General features: G+C 34.3%; 3 protein-coding genes across 3 annotated transcripts; all 3 read right to left on the bottom strand.

Moving 5' to 3' along the window:
- Positions 1 to 3,380: 3,380 nt before the first annotated feature.
- On the bottom strand, positions 3,381 to 5,850 carry LOC107855502 (protein trichome birefringence-like 19). Its single transcript, XM_016700523.2, has 3 exons — positions 5,707 to 5,850; positions 4,960 to 5,490; positions 3,381 to 4,315 (listed from the first exon to the last, which is right to left on the bottom strand). Exons 2-3 carry the CDS (start codon positions 5,488 to 5,490, stop codon positions 3,533 to 3,535), a joined length of 1,314 nt encoding a protein of 437 aa, XP_016556009.1. The 5' UTR covers positions 5,707 to 5,850; the 3' UTR covers positions 3,381 to 3,532.
- A 3,962-nt stretch (positions 5,851 to 9,812) lies between these two features.
- On the bottom strand, positions 9,813 to 13,402 carry LOC107855489 (protein trichome birefringence-like 19). The gene is made up of 2 exons (XM_016700507.2): positions 12,666 to 13,402; positions 9,813 to 10,864 (listed from the first exon to the last, which is right to left on the bottom strand). The coding sequence occupies exons 1-2, from the start codon at positions 13,131 to 13,133 to the stop codon at positions 10,076 to 10,078; spliced, it is 1,257 nt and encodes a 418-aa protein (XP_016555993.1). The 5' UTR covers positions 13,134 to 13,402; the 3' UTR covers positions 9,813 to 10,075.
- A 673-nt stretch (positions 13,403 to 14,075) lies between these two features.
- Positions 14,076 to 15,429, bottom strand: LOC124896310. Its single transcript, XM_047407867.1, has 2 exons — positions 14,512 to 15,429; positions 14,076 to 14,163 (listed from the first exon to the last, which is right to left on the bottom strand). Exons 1-2 carry the CDS (start codon positions 15,186 to 15,188, stop codon positions 14,076 to 14,078), a joined length of 765 nt encoding a protein of 254 aa, XP_047263823.1. The 5' UTR covers positions 15,189 to 15,429.
- Between the last annotated feature and the right edge of the window lie 2,231 nt (positions 15,430 to 17,660).

Raw genomic sequence — 17,660 nt, forward strand, 5'->3', positions numbered from 1 at the left:
TTTAGAATAAACAAGCTCATGTGCTTTACCCCATTTTGATGTCTCATAATAGGAGCAGAAATATACCTTGCTAACAAATTGACTGAAAAGGCTATAGGCCTTGTAGTATTTGCAAGGTACATGAGTGCATCAATTGCACTAAGATATGATACTTCATAACCAAGCTAATTTGATATATTTCAAATTTCAGTAAATAATCTATTGCTTTGAAAACTCTCCAAGAGTTCCAATGATGTTCAAGCAATAAGCTTATACAATATAATGATTATAAATAAGTTTTCCAGAAACTTTTATATGCTTCAAGCAGTTTAAATCTTTATAAGTTTTCACATAAGTTTTGTCAAGTGACAATATTCAATATTTCATGAGTGACATCTTCAAGTGCCTGGACTGCAAATCAAATAAGTTTTACACTTACCAAAATGCATCTTTTCATGTCGCTTGATAAATATTTCTACGTCAGCATGCTTAAATAAACGTAGAATTCAGATTCTCGTAATCTTTCACAATATTGCGCCAAGATTGTGTCAAAGATATTGATGATATATCATTTTGTATCGGTTCACAATGCGACATAACATTTTGTGATCTCATCACTTCATTATTTTCAGGCGCATGAACCTTACATAAGGTTTCATGAAGTGTTATGTCGTAGGCTCTTCAAGAGTTCATTGCCTTCTTATTATGATTATTTGCTCCTTATTTTTCAAGGACTATTTCATTTGGAACCGATTAGTCCATCACGCTTCACGCATGCATAGACTCTGTCCTTTAGAAACACAAAATAAGAGCACTTGTGCTTAATATGAGATGCTTTCGACATTTGACTTGAATTATCTTTTGGATGAAGATCTGGTGATAATTCCTAACATATTTCATAGCGCTTATAATCTCTTCCTTATGTTAGGAAAACTAACATACATCCTCTACTTCTTTGAGGAATCTATCATTGTGCATATGGTATATTCATTAATCGTATACCGAACATCAAAATTATTAGATGAAATAATTGGTTCCCGACCTTGAACTAATTGAGAGGGAAAAAATAATCATAATTTATTGGTCTAATACATACAAATGCTATTGCAATATATCATATTTCAGACCAATACATTAAGTTTTGTTCTCATTAACAATGATTTAGATATTTATCGAAGATATTCAATGCTAAACCATCATCGTCAAGATGAATTATCTTGATTACACAATCTGAAAATTATGCTCAATTTATATTGAACAAGTAACTTTATAAATGTCAAACGTAGGTTGACCATGAATGTACATGTGATCATCTTATTGATGCTTTTTTTTCAACATATCACATGATAGGTGAACGAGCCCTTTATTCACCTTTTATAATTTTCAGATTTGAAGGGAATCCCAATATTAGTTGGTCCAACCAACTTGTCATGAGAACAAACGGCATAAACAATTGTTGAAGAATCTTCTAGATCTTCAATACATGCACATCTTCGAGATGTCACAATCGTTCATATCAATTTATGAATTTTTATTCTAGTAAACTCCAAGTTTACCACGACATGCACTTTTTCTTTAGTAAATTTCAGATTTACTATTACATGGATAAATTTTAGATTTACTACTTTAGAAGTAAATTTCAAAATTATTCAACCTCTTTCGGAGGTGAGTTGTGATCAAGTGCACATTTGCATTAATAAGTTTCTCATTCCCCAGGAATGGAATATAATCGTGCCTTAAGTCTATCAAATTATGATAGCTTATAACCTCTTGATTTCGCTACTTCAGAAGCAAATCGAGGCATACATATAATCTAGAGAATTTTTCTCTAGCATATCTTATAATCATATAAGCGTGTTAAAATATTATCACTTTTGATGATCATTATCATATTGTCCCTCCACGAGTATATTCGTGCATTTAATCACTTGTCTTCTTTCAGACATATTATGCACTGCTACCACATACACTTCAAGAATGAAGTAAGTTGTCATATTTCAGACTTATCATATATTCCTACCAGATTCACTTCATGGAATGGAGCATATTTAATGGGTTGAATTTCATGACTTTTAATCAAATACCGATTATTTTGCCTTAGCCATCATAATATATCAATATGGTGCATTGAGATTCAAACTCAACGTCTTATCCATATAAAAGCGTCTTAGGCATAAATCGATGGGACTTGAACCCAACATATTACACCTCTTTTGATAATATTGTTCTTGAGAAATAAATTCAAAATATAAATGGTTCCAAACCAATTATTTTTCCTCAAATCCAACAATAATTATATTATTAGTAGCAAAAGACAGATAACATAAGGAATTACTATCCTTGAAATTACTTTTAGATTTATAATCTCACCTTATTTGACAGAATCTCGTGTTGATAATCTAAATTAGTTAGAGACTCGAAAACTTGTGTAGCCACGTACGAACAGATCTCAATTGGTAAGAGATTTCGTACAGATCTCAATTGGTAAGAGACTTCGTGCTGATAACGTGTTATAAAGTAAGAAAGAACAAAGAAGAAGAAGAGTAGAGAGAGAAGAGAGAATAATTCTTATTACGAATTACTTCTCGAGGGATGAGAGATCATAAAATTGTAAATAGAATGAACAAAACCCTTTTATAGGAAAAATTTACTCCTAGTCTAAGTAAAAAGCGAATGTTTCAAATCCTAATAGATATCAAAGTACATGTTGATAGATCTTGATAGACATTTACTGTAGTGTAAATACATTTATAACAAATTCCTTATTCTTTTTTATTTTTCTCTTTCGATTTCTTATATTGACTTTTTTTCTTCTGAATTTTTCATCTTTTTTTCTTTAACTTGTTTTTCACTATTCTATTCGTATTTTCTATTTCTCTCTCTCTTTTTTTTTTCGTCATTTTTTTTTAAATTATTTAAGCCCAACTATTTAAGCATTGGTGGAACCTAAAGCGAACACAAGGCAGATTTTCAAATTGTGAAGGCTTGATTACTTTTTTTTTTTTCTTTTTTTCTCAAATTAAAACTTTTTATTAATATCCGAAAGGTTGTTACATAAGGATTGAGGGGGATAAACTCTACAAAAGCTTCCTAGACTAGTATGAAGTTAAGCATATCCCCCCCTTACATGACTATGAGATGAAGTAAATGCTAGGTACAGAGGAGTATTTAGTATACTCCAAGCTTGCACAAAAATTGTTATCATATGCAGAGTATGCAAATGCTCCACCAAACTAAGGTGGGTCAAAAAAGCAATTGTGAAGGCTTGATTACTTACATATACATTGATTGCAATGCATATTAGAGCATGGTGAAAAGTTGCTTTGGACGACAAAGACTTCCGTAGATTTCCTAAAGAGTTCCAGTTATATACGTTGTTGTCAGGATAATATCCACAGAAAAAAAGTGAAATTTTTAATCTTGATATATAAGACAGATTACCTATCAAATAGGTAACTGTGGCCTAAAACATGACTTAAACCTTTCCTAAAACATATTACAGAGACATTTGAAGAGTTATTTCCAAATAATTCGTAAGCATTATATTTTGTTTCTATGTCTGGATAAATCCATCTCTTTCCATCTTTAAAGTGGCTAACAAAAGCTCATTCCAAGTATCAACAGGGCCTGGCATACACCAATGCACACAATCAGGTAGTTTCTTTTCATGTGGCCAATGTCCATAGTGATTAGGATGTGCATCTGGTCTCATCACCATTGCTTTAGTTGTATCTAGCAATCTGAATTTGACACCCCTTTTTCTACCTTCCCTTTCTGCTGCCTTGAATTCCTCCAATTGAGTCATATACATCTTCAATTCATATCCATCCAGCTTCATTTCTTGATTGTTGAAGGGTCTTGTTCTATTGCAATGCCCTCCGGTGTTCCATCCCCCATGCTCAAAATGTGCAGGGGAAAATGGCCTTAGCATTACCAATCGACCTTTTAACTTCTTGAGGCTTAATAAGGTCTTGAAAGCTGTACGAAACGCCATTCTGTATCCATAATAATGTGTGTGTTTTGTAACATTTGTTTCATTGCATTTGTGACATCCGACGAGCTGATCATTTTCGTAGAACAAAAATGGCCTAAAGAACCATTGCCCTCCAGAGATTATGACAATATCAATTTTGTCAACCTGATTTACCCAGACATCATCAGCCTTGTCCAGATACAGATTCATGATACCGTAATAGGGATCACCGTTAGGATCAGATAAGTTGGATTTGATCAGCTGTGGAGACCACAGGGCTAAGATTGTGAAGTTGTAATCTTTATACAACCATCGCCTGAATCTTGTGTCCGTAGTCTCCGATGCGTCTACAGGAATGGCTGCCTGAGATAGATATGTGTACATGATATTTGATTAGCAAGAATGTAGGAAAATAAAAAAGAAGAAGAAGTGAATTTTGGAAGCTGGATATTACAATGCCAGTTCTCTTATCTGAATTATGGCATATAGCATGTTAAGCCATTAGCATTTCTAAATTGGACTATGTTAGTTCTATTAAAGCAATAAGATTTAAAAAGGATGAACAGGCTGTCTTCCACCCTTATCCTAGTTGTTCCCTGAAACACTAGTCAAAATATTTCACACACACTTTGACTTGCATAAGCATCACAACATCATCCCAAGACCAGTCAATTACACTGATAATGTAAAGATTCTTTTTACATTTATTAGTGAATTTTAACCTGCAACAAAGGAATTAGTCCTTAGAGCTACGATAAAGTTGTCTTCATTAATGTTTGCATTAGGATCCTGCGACCCTTCACCGGATCCTGAGTGACTGTGAGATACATCATTCACCGAGCTGCCATTTTTTCAATCAATGATAACTATCATAGGGATTTGCATGTTATTACCTTATAAAAGATCTGATTGTGTAACTATTTTTTATAACCATCTGTGCATAGTATGATGAAATTTAGGAGTAGCAGAAAACATAGCAAATGGAAGCACAAAATTTCAATGCTTACACTAGCTAGAAGGCACACCAGTGATTGCATTTGATTTCTTCCTAGGGAGTCTCCAACAAAAGCCAAAGTCTTGCCACGAACAATTTCCAAGAATTGACTAGCATCAAAAAGTGGCAACTCACAATCATCTGGCTTCCATCTCCAGTGTATGAAATCACTATCAGGCCTTCCATACTTCATGCAATTCTCTCGATCATCGATCACACAGTTCGTCTCATTTGTATAATATGGTCCCTTTGGATATGGCACCCATTTTCCCACAAAGATGTTACATGTTTGCTGCTTTATCGATCCCTTTTCTGAATTGTTAGTGCTAGTAGTTCCCGGAGACAGCATTTGGTTAACGGCCTTACGCTCTGGCTGATCAACAGGGAGTGATGATCCATTGAGACTCGATTCAAGATTTTGCAGAAAAGAATCAGTGGTAGTATCAAATGAAGAGAAACAAGTCTTTAGTAAGAGCAGTAACGTCGCGATTGGTAGAACATATCTTCGAAATCTGTCAAAGAGCTCTGCCGGACCAGCCTTCATCTGCAAGTGATGTTATAAAGATCAAATTTTTGTGAGCAATTTATATAGTAGGAAAATCAATGATAGCAAAAGCTACTTCAACTGTATATATGTTTGGTATTATGGCATAAATGATTATTATTAAAGAAAGACTCTGGTTCAAGAATCGAATAATTAGCAGCATATTATATGTACATGATGAGTTGTACATGATTTGTCACTAAAATGAGACATTACCTTCTATACTTCACTAAGTAAAGACCTGGAAAGTTGGAGAGAAAATTTAAATATTTAAGCAAAGATCAAATGAGGGGGCGGAGCTAGCCTTCTGTTCGGGGATTTGGCCGAACCCTCTTCGACGAAAAAATATACTATTTATACATGATTAAAATTATTTTTTCTGTGGTTATAGTAGGTGTTGAACCCCTTCGACTGAGTTTTCTTTGAATATGGAACCCCCTTCCTAAGTTTTTTTTGAATATGGAACCCCCTCCGTTGAAATCCTAACTCCGCCTTCAAACCAAATAATAGGTAGAATATATACATAAACCAAGAATCAATTTGTAGATATACATACATAGTACATTCAATATCATTTGTATCTATAGTTTACTAAGCTATTTATCGTCTAATTAGGTTCACGTGAGATGTTTTACTATCGTTATTACAAGCTATTCATAACGTACTGATATCAACCTAAAAGATTTACTACTTTTTATTAATTGGATGATGATTATGTTATCCAATTTCAATAACTTGTAGAGGAAAAAGGTGAAAAAATAGGTTGTTGGAAACCTAAAACATTGGCGTAGCTTGGTGGCAATTAGCTGAATGATGAAATATCCCAAGGAATTTGCATTGCTTTTTAGTTCATCCATGTTGTCTATGCACTATTTTTGCCTTTTCATAAAGTAAATAGTTTTCACGTGTGACCCGCCATTGATAAAATTAGTTCCCGTGGATTCCAAATTTCAAACTTAAAGTTACTCATCTCAAATGGCGGTGGAGGTGGCGGAACTTTCACTAAGATGATTCGAAATAAACATACATACAAGTAGTGCAATTTTTTGACGAAAAAGGTTCGAATGATCTCCCTCCGCCTCATACATTGACCAACCACTTGAAAAGAACGTAGTAATAAAAATCAACCAAATTGGATTGGAAATAAAAATTTGTGTAATAGGCTCCAACATGTCCTACTTTTATGTGATAAGATAATAAATCGAAAGGAAAGCAACAACGAATACTAATAATTTCAGAAGAGTACGTATCATAAGAGTTGGAAAATGGAATAGTTATATTCAAATTGAAAAGAAATTTTGATTGTGATGTATGAACAACCTTGATTTTTCTCTTGCAGGAGAAAGTACCAATAATTAAGATTGGATTTAGAAGGCTGGCATTTTCTTTTTTCAAAAGGTGCCAAATCTTATTGAGTTATTGTTAGTAATCGTCAATGTAATTAGTTGTCAAACTGTTGTTCTTTGTGCAAATTTTCATCATAGTATAGACTTCATGAATTAGATAAAAGATTTTATTCATTTTTTTTAAAACCTCAAAACATATTATTCGAGAAATGGAAAAATTGGTGAGAGGGTCACAAGCCTCTACAATATTGAACGTGTCTTTCGACTATGATCATTGAAAATATACAAACTAGTTAAAAAAATCTTACGAAAATTAAAATACTTGAACACAAACATATAGTGAATTCATCCTATAGCTTGAGCTTTCTCCACTAATGGTATGATTGAAACAAATTAATGACAATGATGGTCATAAAATGACCATATTCAATTTGAATAAAAGGTCAAAGCCTATTAATGGATAATCAAATATATGTTATGAATGCTAATTAAAGGTTTGTTAGATAAACTTATAATAATCGCAATCCCTGAATTCCAAAATAGTTAGGCTATCATTTTTATTTGTACTCCCTTTAATAAAAATATTGACCATATGCTAAATTGACTAAATTATCCTTATTTATTACTCCTTTTTATTTGATATTTCTCTTTTTTACACTATACTGAAACTCTCCCTATATATGACCCAGGATAAAAGTGGAAAAAAACAATTAACTATGCTTTAGGTTTGTGAAATGACAAATATAAAGAAATATCTATTTTTGTAAGGATACCAACTAATTAGAACCAATGGAGTACTCCCTCCGTCCTAAATTATTTCTCCTAAATTTTCTAATTTGATTTTTTTTTTTTTTTTATTAATCAAGAAAAGACAATTTTTTTTCATGTTTTAACCTTTGCATAATTATTTTTTTAAAATTAAAATGTAAACATCATTTAATAGGAATACTATAGAAAAATTAATTAAATTTGGGACAAAGAAAATATTAATTATGGCTAAAGAATATTAATAAAGAATATCTTTATGACTTATTTTTGGGATAACGAAAAATAAATTATATTTACCGACAAAAGTTGAGTGCTTGCAGAAACTTTTTCCTTGGTCCTTGAACACTTTTTTTTCAATTCTTTTAAAATTCTTTTGATATAGTTTAAGAAAATAAAAAATGCATTTATTAAGATTTACAAATTAAAATCGAAAAAGGCTTAAAAATATTCTTGAGTTATCTTAAATAGCTCAAAAATACTCTTAGTTAGATTTTTGACTCAAGGATATCCTTCCGTTTGGCTCAAAAATACTTCTTCCTCTAACAGAATTCCACCAAGGACGCTACCTAGATAAAAAAAAACCACCTGAATATTCCACGTCACTGTCCACACGTATAATTCTTTTTTTTTTTTTAAGAAAAAAAACCATCAGCCAATTATCTTTCTAGGAAGCAATTGGCTTGGTAGCTTTAGCATCATCAGAAGGTTTAGTGGAGAGCTGTGGAGATGAACTAGTGGATTCAGATTTCACTCTGGAACCAAACAGAAAATGAAATTACAAATCAGCTTTGTGAAGAACCACAATACTCAAAATGAGATATTGATCTAATGTTGTCCATCACATGCCAAATAATATCCACAGTGAGGTATTTCTATGAGATTTTTGCACTCACTAAAAAATCAAGTAACGAACTTTAGATGAGATAATTGGGGAAAGGAAAGGGTGGATAAGTAACTAGACCTTATAACAGAAACCCGATAATTATTTACATGGATTGCAAAAGTAATTGTTTTTGGGGATACTGCTATTTTAAATTCAATTGTACACACTTTATTTGGATGTGAGATTGTACATATTCATTTAAGCAAATTCATAACAAAGGATCATTAGTCAACTACTTTTCATCTCGTAAGTTTAGTTGTTCATCAGCTCTGTTCAACAATACTAGAAACTATTCGAGGCTAGTTTTTACACCAGAGAGTGCATCAAAAGTCGAGATAAGGAATACCAAAAGCACTCAAGGAACAAAAAACACTGCAGCATCGAATAGCATGTGCTACATAGCTTTCAAAAAACTAAAAGCAAGATCATATAAGATCTAACAGGTTAGTAGCAATTTTTTTTGGGAGATTTTAAGTCAAATAAGGCTGATGATCGATAATACCTTTTTTACATGCTGGATCGGGTCTTTTAGCTAATGGGTCGGGTCGGATTGGGTCTATCTATTAAGTTTATGGGCTGATGGATTTAAAAAAAAATGTGGAATATTCAGGTGGCTATTTTTATTAGAATTTAGTCAGAGAGAGGGGTATTTTTTAGCCAAATATTTAACGGAGGAGTATTTCTGAATCAAAAACCTAACGATGGATATTTTTGAGCTATTTCAAATAGTTCAAGAGTATTTTTAAGCTTTTTCCAAATCAAAATTAAATATACAATCTGGTGATATACCATAAAGAATTTTTATACTAAAAGTAGTCGCGCCCTCAAGCTGGCGCATTTGGGATGAAGGAAATATTTTTTTCATGAAAAACATATTTCTAATTTACTACTACTTTTGTTTCATTAAAATATTGTGCGCAATTATTAATGTTTGATTGGGTATTAAAGTGGACCCCAGGAATAACAATCATGTGATGATTAGAGACATCGTGTATGAGTATAATGTTTTTGTGTTTTTTTTTTTTTTAATTACAATTAAAAGCTGGCAATAATGTTTTTTTCGATTGAGACAAGTATTATGGAATAAGATCACTTTGAAATATTTGTAATAACTTCTTTTAACCGATGAAAGTTATTTTCTGATTTGGTGCAAAGAAAAAAAAAAAAAACTTTTCTTTGGAGCAAACATTTTCCACTATTGAGGTTAACCAAACATTGAAACTTTCATTTCATCAAGGAAAACCATGCCTTAAGCACCGTAAATCAGTTGCTAAGTTTATTCCTATCTAATACTGTATTATTTTTCCGAACTGCTTTCATTTGCATTTCATTCAAATGAAAATTTATTGGAAACAACCTCTCCACCTTACTTTGGAGATAAAGTCTGACACATTGTACCCTTCCATGCGTTGTATCTGATACTGCCATGTGCCAGTCAGATGTCACAACAAATAACAGTGCTATGATTACATCTTCACTTTAAGATAACTATCTAAGAAACAGAGTTCCTCTTTAATCACAAAAACATGAATCTTAAAAATATATTAAGCTACTAAAACAATTAGATTACATTGTATAATTTGCTCTCTCATTGAAGCTTTTCCTCCAGGGATCTGATGCCCTCCATCTTGAACATATGAAACAAGAAATCCGCCCACGAATCAATAGGACCGGGCAAGCACCAATGCACACAGTCATTTGCCACATTCTCATTTGGCCAATGCCCATATTTACTTGGGTGACCATCTGGTCTTAACAACATGGCTCGCGTTGTATCCAGCAATCTGAATCTCTTCCCCTTCATCTTCCCTTCTTTCTCCGCGGCCTTAAACTCTTCAACTTGAATCCTATATTGCTCCAAGTTCTGACCCTCCAACGTGGTCTCGTTACTTCTAAATGGCCTTGTCCTTGCACAATCACCTCCCTCATTCCAATTCCCACCTTCGTAATGATGAGGAGCAAAAGTCCTAAGAATAGCTACACCCTTAAAATTTTCTAAGTTGTTGATGGCTTTAAGACTAGTTCTAAATGCCCTTTGGTACGCGTAGGCAGCCGGGAGTTCAGTAACATTTGGTAGTCCACAGTACCTGCACCCAACTCGCTGGTTGTTTTCGTAGTAGACACTGCACCGGGCAAACCAGTGGCCACCGTTTAAGATGACGTAGTCATATCCCTCTATTTGAGTGGTCCACTTCTCATCTGCTTCATCTAGGTAAAGGTTGTAGAGTCCAGTATGGCATGGGCCATCAGCTTCTACTTCTTTCGTTGAAACCAAAAAAGGGGACCAGTATATTGCTAAGGTGAAGTTGTAAGTTGCGTATTTGTACTTTTTGAAAGATTGATCTGGATTATCAGAAATATCAACAGGATATTCCACCTAAAAACACAAAAAAGAAGATCATAAATTTATTACTCCCTCTTTGATTTATGTTTAGAAATATTAGATTAGTTTACCGCTAATCATGGCACATCAAGTAAAGTGGTATTTAACTAGAGCAATTACCGGACTAATGTGAAGAGTGGTACTAAACCAAATAAGGACCATTGTCATGGTTGTTAATTAATGATTTAGTCAAACAAATCTGTAGAAGAGCACATTATCTTTTTCTTCTGCCTTGTCATTTCTAACAAGCAAGTTATGGCCTCATTCTCCAACAATTTTTCACGATACATTCTTTTAAGATACATGTTCTTTTAGTGGAAAAGCTCTTTCTATGTAGCTAAATAGTCGTATTATTTAATCTCCCTCCGTCCCAAATTGAGATGACACATTGATTAAGAAAAAATAATTAATAATATGTCTAGTTTATCATAATACCCTTATTAAATGATGTTTACATTTTAATTAGAAGAATAAGTAATTAATGCAAAGGGTAAAACATAAAAAAAAAAAAAAAAAAAAAATTCTCTTCTTCATTAATGAAAAAAAAAAAAAATTAAATTAGAAAATTTGAGACGGAAGAAATATAAGGAATCCAATAAATTTTCTGAAAAAAGCAATATGACAAAATTCACACTGGCCCCGCAATGTTCCTCCTATTGTCCTAAGGCTCTGCTTTTTCTTTTCATGGACAATGACTATATAAAAGTAAAATTTTAACCCCACAAAAAAGAGGGAAGAAAAATACAAATGTTTATAATTTTGTAGTTAATTGGCTAATATATTTTAATTTGATAGTGGTTAGTGACTAGACTGGCATCTACATTTCCTCTAAGGGCCCCTATGCTCCTTCCCATTGTAAAATCGTAGCTGAATGCAAACTTTTTACATTTCCAGTCCTTCATTTTACTGTTAATGACCGTATCCCAATTAATCCTATATTCCTTTTGCCTCGAGTTCCATCAATTTATAAAGACATCTCATTTATAAATCATATTCCCTCCATATCAATTTGATTCTCTTACCGTCTAATTTTTTTTTATTTCTAGTTTCAACTTTCCGAATATTGACCACAAAATTATAAGTTATTTTGGTACATTCTACCCTTCATTAATTTACAATCATAGAATTGAAAAGTCTTCCTTTTTTTGTTTTTCAGAAACTTCAAGCTAAATTAAACTACACAAATAAATTAAAACGAAGGAAAATTTTTTTTTTTATTTATCTAGAAAAGAATATCATACTCTTTTGTTTTAAATAAAGTAATTTAGTCATATAAATATTCGTGCATTGTTTTAGATCATATAACAATTTTTTAGAGACATTTAAGAAGCAAGCAAAACCATGCTAGAGTCCCCATAAAACTAATATAAACTAATAAGGGTTCGTCTAGTAGGCAGGATTAAATGGGATAGCATAGTCAAAATTGAGAGTGAAGCATCTAGTATTTTTTTGGACGATCAAATTTCCTACCATGCACTTCAATTTTAAAGAGGTTTTATTACCCAAATTAAATTTTAGCATATTTTTGTCTAATCTTTTTAGCTAATGTGAGCCTCATATTATATAATAAAGACGTCACATTAGCGCAAAAGGGTAATAAAAATATGTTAAAGTTGAGTTCATGAGCGTAATAGGACCTCTTTGGAGTTCGAGAGGGTACTGGATACTTATCTCGTAAATATGCATTGCATTTTGATGATATAAATATATTTTCTGTGCTTCTATGCAAACGGGGGAAAAATGGTTAATAAAAATGATGAAGAATTGCAGAGAGAGAAGAGAATGTTAATGTTACCCTGGACAAAAGGCATATGAGAGATTGCATTTGGTTTCTTGCAACTGAGTCACCCACAACTGCTAACGACTTGTTCCTCACCAAATCCAAAAACTGATAAGGCTTGAAAATTGGCAGCTCACACTCATTAGGCTTCCATCTCCACTTCAAATAATCACCATCAGGTCTTCCATACTTCATACAATTTTGGTGTTCATGAATTTCAGTACATGTCGTATTCGTATAATATGGTGCATCCGGATTCCACACCCATTCTCCATTGAAAATATCACACGTCTCTGCTTCGTTAATCTCTATTTTCTGCGAAATTTCATATGGATTTTGGGTTATTGATAAACCAGGAGGGTACCAATTAAATGGGTGATAAAGTGGGATAAGACCCAAAACAACAACTGCTAAAATTAAAAGTATAAATATACTTGGGGTTTTTTGAGCTGAAGTGGAGTATTTCACAAAGGGAAGCTCCATTCTTCAATGGAAAGTAGTAGAGATGGGAGAAATATAATTAAGGAGAAAAAGTTAAAAGTTGGCAAACATATATTGTGCCTGTAATTAAGGGGGTACCACTTTGTGACTTGTGATAATCCTTATTTTTTCTACTACTAACTAGTACTGTTCCCACTTTTTTCTCCATAAAATAATTGAAACAAATTAAATCCAAAAGTTTAAAATAGTACTGGTAAAAAGGTTCTCCTCAAAGCCTAGAACTATTCAATTTGTTATAAATGACTTTGAACTTAGTGTCACCAAGTTTCTATGGATTTGTTAAAATATGAAACTTGTCAGTGAGTTGGGCGGTACATAAATACTAGGCTAATGCTTTGAAGAACTTGTATGGCAATGCATAACGTGTGGTGTGGTGGTGGCAGATTTACTTGTCTCCACCTCACTATTTCAACCCATATTTTTATTACTACCACCGATTTGTTTTAGGGGGAGTTTGTAGTTGTACTTACCTGATATGGATTGCCAAATCCAGCAAAGCTAACAGGAAATAAATAAATGATTAATCGGTCACTATTTTTATCCACTGATCATCTATTGATCAAAAATATTTTTTTCTTCCGCATTCTTTTCATAAAGTGAATACATGTTTTACTTTCCCTCCCATCTTTTATTCACATTTCATCACTTTGAACAAAGCAAATACAATCTAAAAAATATATATATAATAGAGGTACGAAAAATATAAAAATAACACAAGAATAAATAATATAGCAAATTTTAAAAACCAAAAACCATAATTATGAAATCAAACTTTTCAATATCTGACTACTGTATCACGAAAACATCCCTATTTTCATCACACCAAAAACACCTCAAGTCACTAACGTAATTTAACCGTATCTCATGGTGCCGTTAATATCAATCCTCTCTTTTCAGAAACAATCCATCCACGTAAGTATGGGCCTATGGCTTTGGTAAACTTGAATAGTACTCACAGGAAGTGCAGTCATGATCCAGTTGTTCTTCAGCAACCATATAGTAGTTCCTTGGTCTATGGGGAGAAATATCATCATCAACAACAACATATACACAGTGAAATTCCACAAGCGAGGTAAGAGGAGGGTAGAGTGAACAAAGAAGACCTTACCACTACTTCGTAGGAAAAAATATCATCAGCTCTATAAAATTCAACAAAGACCTTTTTTTTGGGTCCCACTTTTCTAACAGTGGTATGGTTACATTTGCTACTCAAACATAATGTCACACCCCCGATTTTTCACCGCGTCCGACCCCGCTAGGGAGTTGGTTTTAGAGAAAATGGGTTTTTCCAATTACATCCATGCCCCAAGCAACGAATGGCCAAGGAGCAGACATAGGATGCAGCTCTGAAGGTGGCGAGTGAATCAAATCACCATGAATTTGACACTGATGACACTTGCGAACAAAGCGAAAGCAATCTCGCTCCATAGTTAACCAATAATATCCTGCCCGCATGATCTTCTTCGCTAAAACATAGCCATTCATATGCGAACCGCACACCCCCGAATGTACCTCATTCATGATTCTTTCAGCTTCCTGAATATTAACACATCTCAACAAGTTCAAGTCTGGGGTTCGTTTGTACAGAATCTCCCCACTTAAGAAGAAACCATTAGCAAGTCTCCTAATGGTTCTTTTTTGATCTGTTTTGGCGTGTATTGGATATTCTTTTGACTTTAGGAAGCGTTTGATATCATAGTACCAAGGTTCATTATCTGGTTCTGCGTCAATTATATTGCAATAACCATGTTGATCTCGTATCTGTATCTCTAATGGGTCGAAATGCGTATTTCCTGGGTACGGAAGCATGGAAGCTAGGGTAGCCAGGGCATCAGCCAGCTCATTATGGGATCTGGGAATATGTCTAAACTCGATAGACTCAAACCTTTTGCTAAGGTCCTTTACGAACTGTTTGTATGGAATGAGCTTGATATCTCTCGTTTCCCATTCACCTTGAATTTGTTGAATGAGTAATTCGGAATCTCCCAACACCATTAGCTTGTGCACATCCAGATTTAGTGCCATATTTAACCCCATGATGCAAGCTTCATATTCTGCTGTGTTATTAGTACAAAAGAAACGGAGTCGTGCTGTGGCGGGATGATGATGCCCGGTCGGTGAGACAAGAACCGCCCCAATTCCTACTCCTTTGACATTGACTGCCCCATCAAAATATAATTTCCATGCATATATATCATCTTGAACTTCTTCCTCAATTGAATTTATCTCTTCATCAGGAAAGTAAGTTCGCAAAGGCTCATAATCATTGTCAACTGGATTCTCTGCCAAATGATCGGCCAATGCTTGCGCTTTCATAGCGGTACGAGTAACGTACACAATGTCGAATTCTGTAAGTAAAATCTGCCACTTCACCAATCTGCCTGTGGGCATAGGTTTTTGAAAAATATACTTTAAGGGATCCATTCGAGATATGAGGTAGGTTGTGTAGGACGAAAGATAGTGCTTCAACTTCTGAGCAATCCAAGTTAGGGCGCAACATGTCTTTTCTAAAAGAGTATATTTCCCCTCGTAACTCGTGAACTTTTTGCTCAAATAATAGATTGCTTGTTCCTTTTTGCCTGTGATATCATGCTGTCCTAAAACACAACCAAAAGAATTGTCCATCACTGATAGATATAGAAATAAAGGCCTACCCGGTTCCGGTGGGACCATCACAGGAGGATTTGCCAAATATTCTTTAATCTTATCAAATGATTCTTGACATTCGTCTGTCCATTGGATAACAGCATCCTTTTTTAGCAACTTAAACATCGGTTCACATGTAGTGCTGAGCTAAGCGATGGATCTGCTTATATAATTCAGCCTTCCAAGAAAACTCATAACCTCAGTTTTATTCTTCGGAGGCGGCAATTCTCGAATAGATTTTACCTTGGCGGGGTCCAATTCAATGCCTTTGCGGCTAATTATGAAACCCAAAAGTTTCCCGGATGGAACGCCAAATGCACACTTGGCTGGATTGAGCTTAAGATTATACTTTCGCAATCTTTCGACGAATTTCCTCAAGTCATATACATGATCGACTCGTGTCTTGGACTTGATAATGATATCATCAACATATACTTCTACTTCCTTGTGCATCATGTCATGAAAAATAGTAGTCATAGCTCTCATGTACGTAGCTCCCGCATTCTTTAAACCAAATGGCATGACCCTATAGCAATAAGTACCCCACGGGGTGGTGAAAGCAGTGTTTTCTGCATCTGTTTTATCCATCAGGATCTGGTGATATCCGGCATAACAATCCACGAAAGATTGGATCTCATGTTTAGCACAATTATCAACAAGGATATGAATATTGGGTAGCGAAAAGTTATCTTTAGGGCTTTCTTTGTTCAAATCCCTATAGTCAACACAAACTCTGATTTTGCCATCTTTCTTCGGTACGGGCACCACATTAGCCAACCATGTGGTGTACTGAGCGACCCTGACCACGTTCGCGTTCAATTGCTTCATGATTTCCTCTTTGATTTTATCGCTCACGTCAGTTTTAAACTTTCTTTGCTTTTGCTGGACCGGTGAGAAATCAGGGTATGTAGGCAGTTTGTGGACCACCAAATCCGTGCTTAGACCCGGTGTATCATCATAAGACCAAGCAAAAACATCCTTATACTCGATCAAAATCTGAACAATATCTTTCCTGATATTCTGATCCGCATGAATACTTATTTTTATTTCTCTAACCTCCTCACCAGTTCCCAAATTTATTATCTCTGTGTCATTTAAATTGGGTTTGGGCTTATCCTCAAATTGATCCAATCCTTTTTTGACTTCCTTATCAGCTTCACCTTCATCGTATTCATCTACCGTTTGGTTTGCTGATTCGAGATTAGATAACTTTTTAGGGTCTAAATATGAACTCCACGTACATGCCATGTTATTGGAGCCAGTATTAACATAACTGAAATAAGATAAAAAATAAAAATTAAAAAAGGAAAGAAAAGATAAATTTACTAGAAAACTTGAATTTCATTTATTTGAATCCGAAAGGATAGGAGGGTTAACATGAAAGCAGAGCAACTAAACTATGTGGACTACGACCCTGAGAATAGTCCAAAATACAAAAGAAAGAAAAACGAAACAACAAAATAAACTACCAAGACTCCTTCCTTGTGGGGAGAGGAGTGGCTTCCCAGTTAGTGAGCTTGATATTTGGCCCGACGAACTGCACATTTGCATGGCTAGGGCCTTCACCCATCTAAACCATGTTTACTTCATGAAACATTTCCTGTAGACCTTGACATATTTCATCCACATCCTTGTTAGAATATGGGTATTGATTTTCGCCCTTTTGAGCTTTCGTGAAAGATTGGCTGATGTGTGGAACCGGACTTGTCAATTTCCAATCCTTCTTCTTCTGCTCTTTTGCCCATTTTCTATCTGCCGCGGTAGGCTTAAAGCCTAAGCTAAAGGAGTCACGGCTACCACATGGATCTACGAGGTTTATAATTCCTTGCAGCGAAACCCCTAATCCTTTTCCCGGTTCATAAC

This window comes from Capsicum annuum, chromosome 2, assembly GCF_002878395.1.
Source record: "Capsicum annuum cultivar UCD-10X-F1 chromosome 2, UCD10Xv1.1, whole genome shotgun sequence".
Taxonomy (NCBI): domain Eukaryota; kingdom Viridiplantae; phylum Streptophyta; class Magnoliopsida; order Solanales; family Solanaceae; genus Capsicum; species Capsicum annuum.

What these genes read in the sequence shown, in the direction of transcription:
- LOC107855502 (XM_016700523.2), bottom strand. Translation starts at nt 5,490, where the DNA reads ATGAAGGCTGGTCCGGCAGAGCTCTTTGACAGATTTCGAAGATATGTT. An exon ending in TGGTGTGCCTTCTAGCTAGT is followed by an intron (nt 4,316 to 4,959) that starts GTAAGCATTGAA and finishes TATCTATCTCAG; the next exon opens with GCAGCCATTCCTGTAGACGC.
- LOC107855489 (XM_016700507.2), bottom strand. Translation starts at nt 13,133, where the DNA reads ATGGAGCTTCCCTTTGTGAAATACTCCACTTCAGCTCAAAAAACCCCA. An exon ending in TCATATGCCTTTTGTCCAGG is followed by an intron (nt 10,865 to 12,665) that starts GTAACATTAACA and finishes TTGTGTTTTTAG; the next exon opens with GTGGAATATCCTGTTGATAT.
- LOC124896310 (XM_047407867.1), bottom strand. Translation starts at nt 15,188, where the DNA reads ATGGGGTTAAATATGGCACTAAATCTGGATGTGCACAAGCTAATGGTG. An exon ending in ATTCATGGTGATTTGATTCA is followed by an intron (nt 14,164 to 14,511) that starts CTCGCCACCTTC and finishes TTCTCCCCATAG; the next exon opens with ACCAAGGAACTACTATATGG.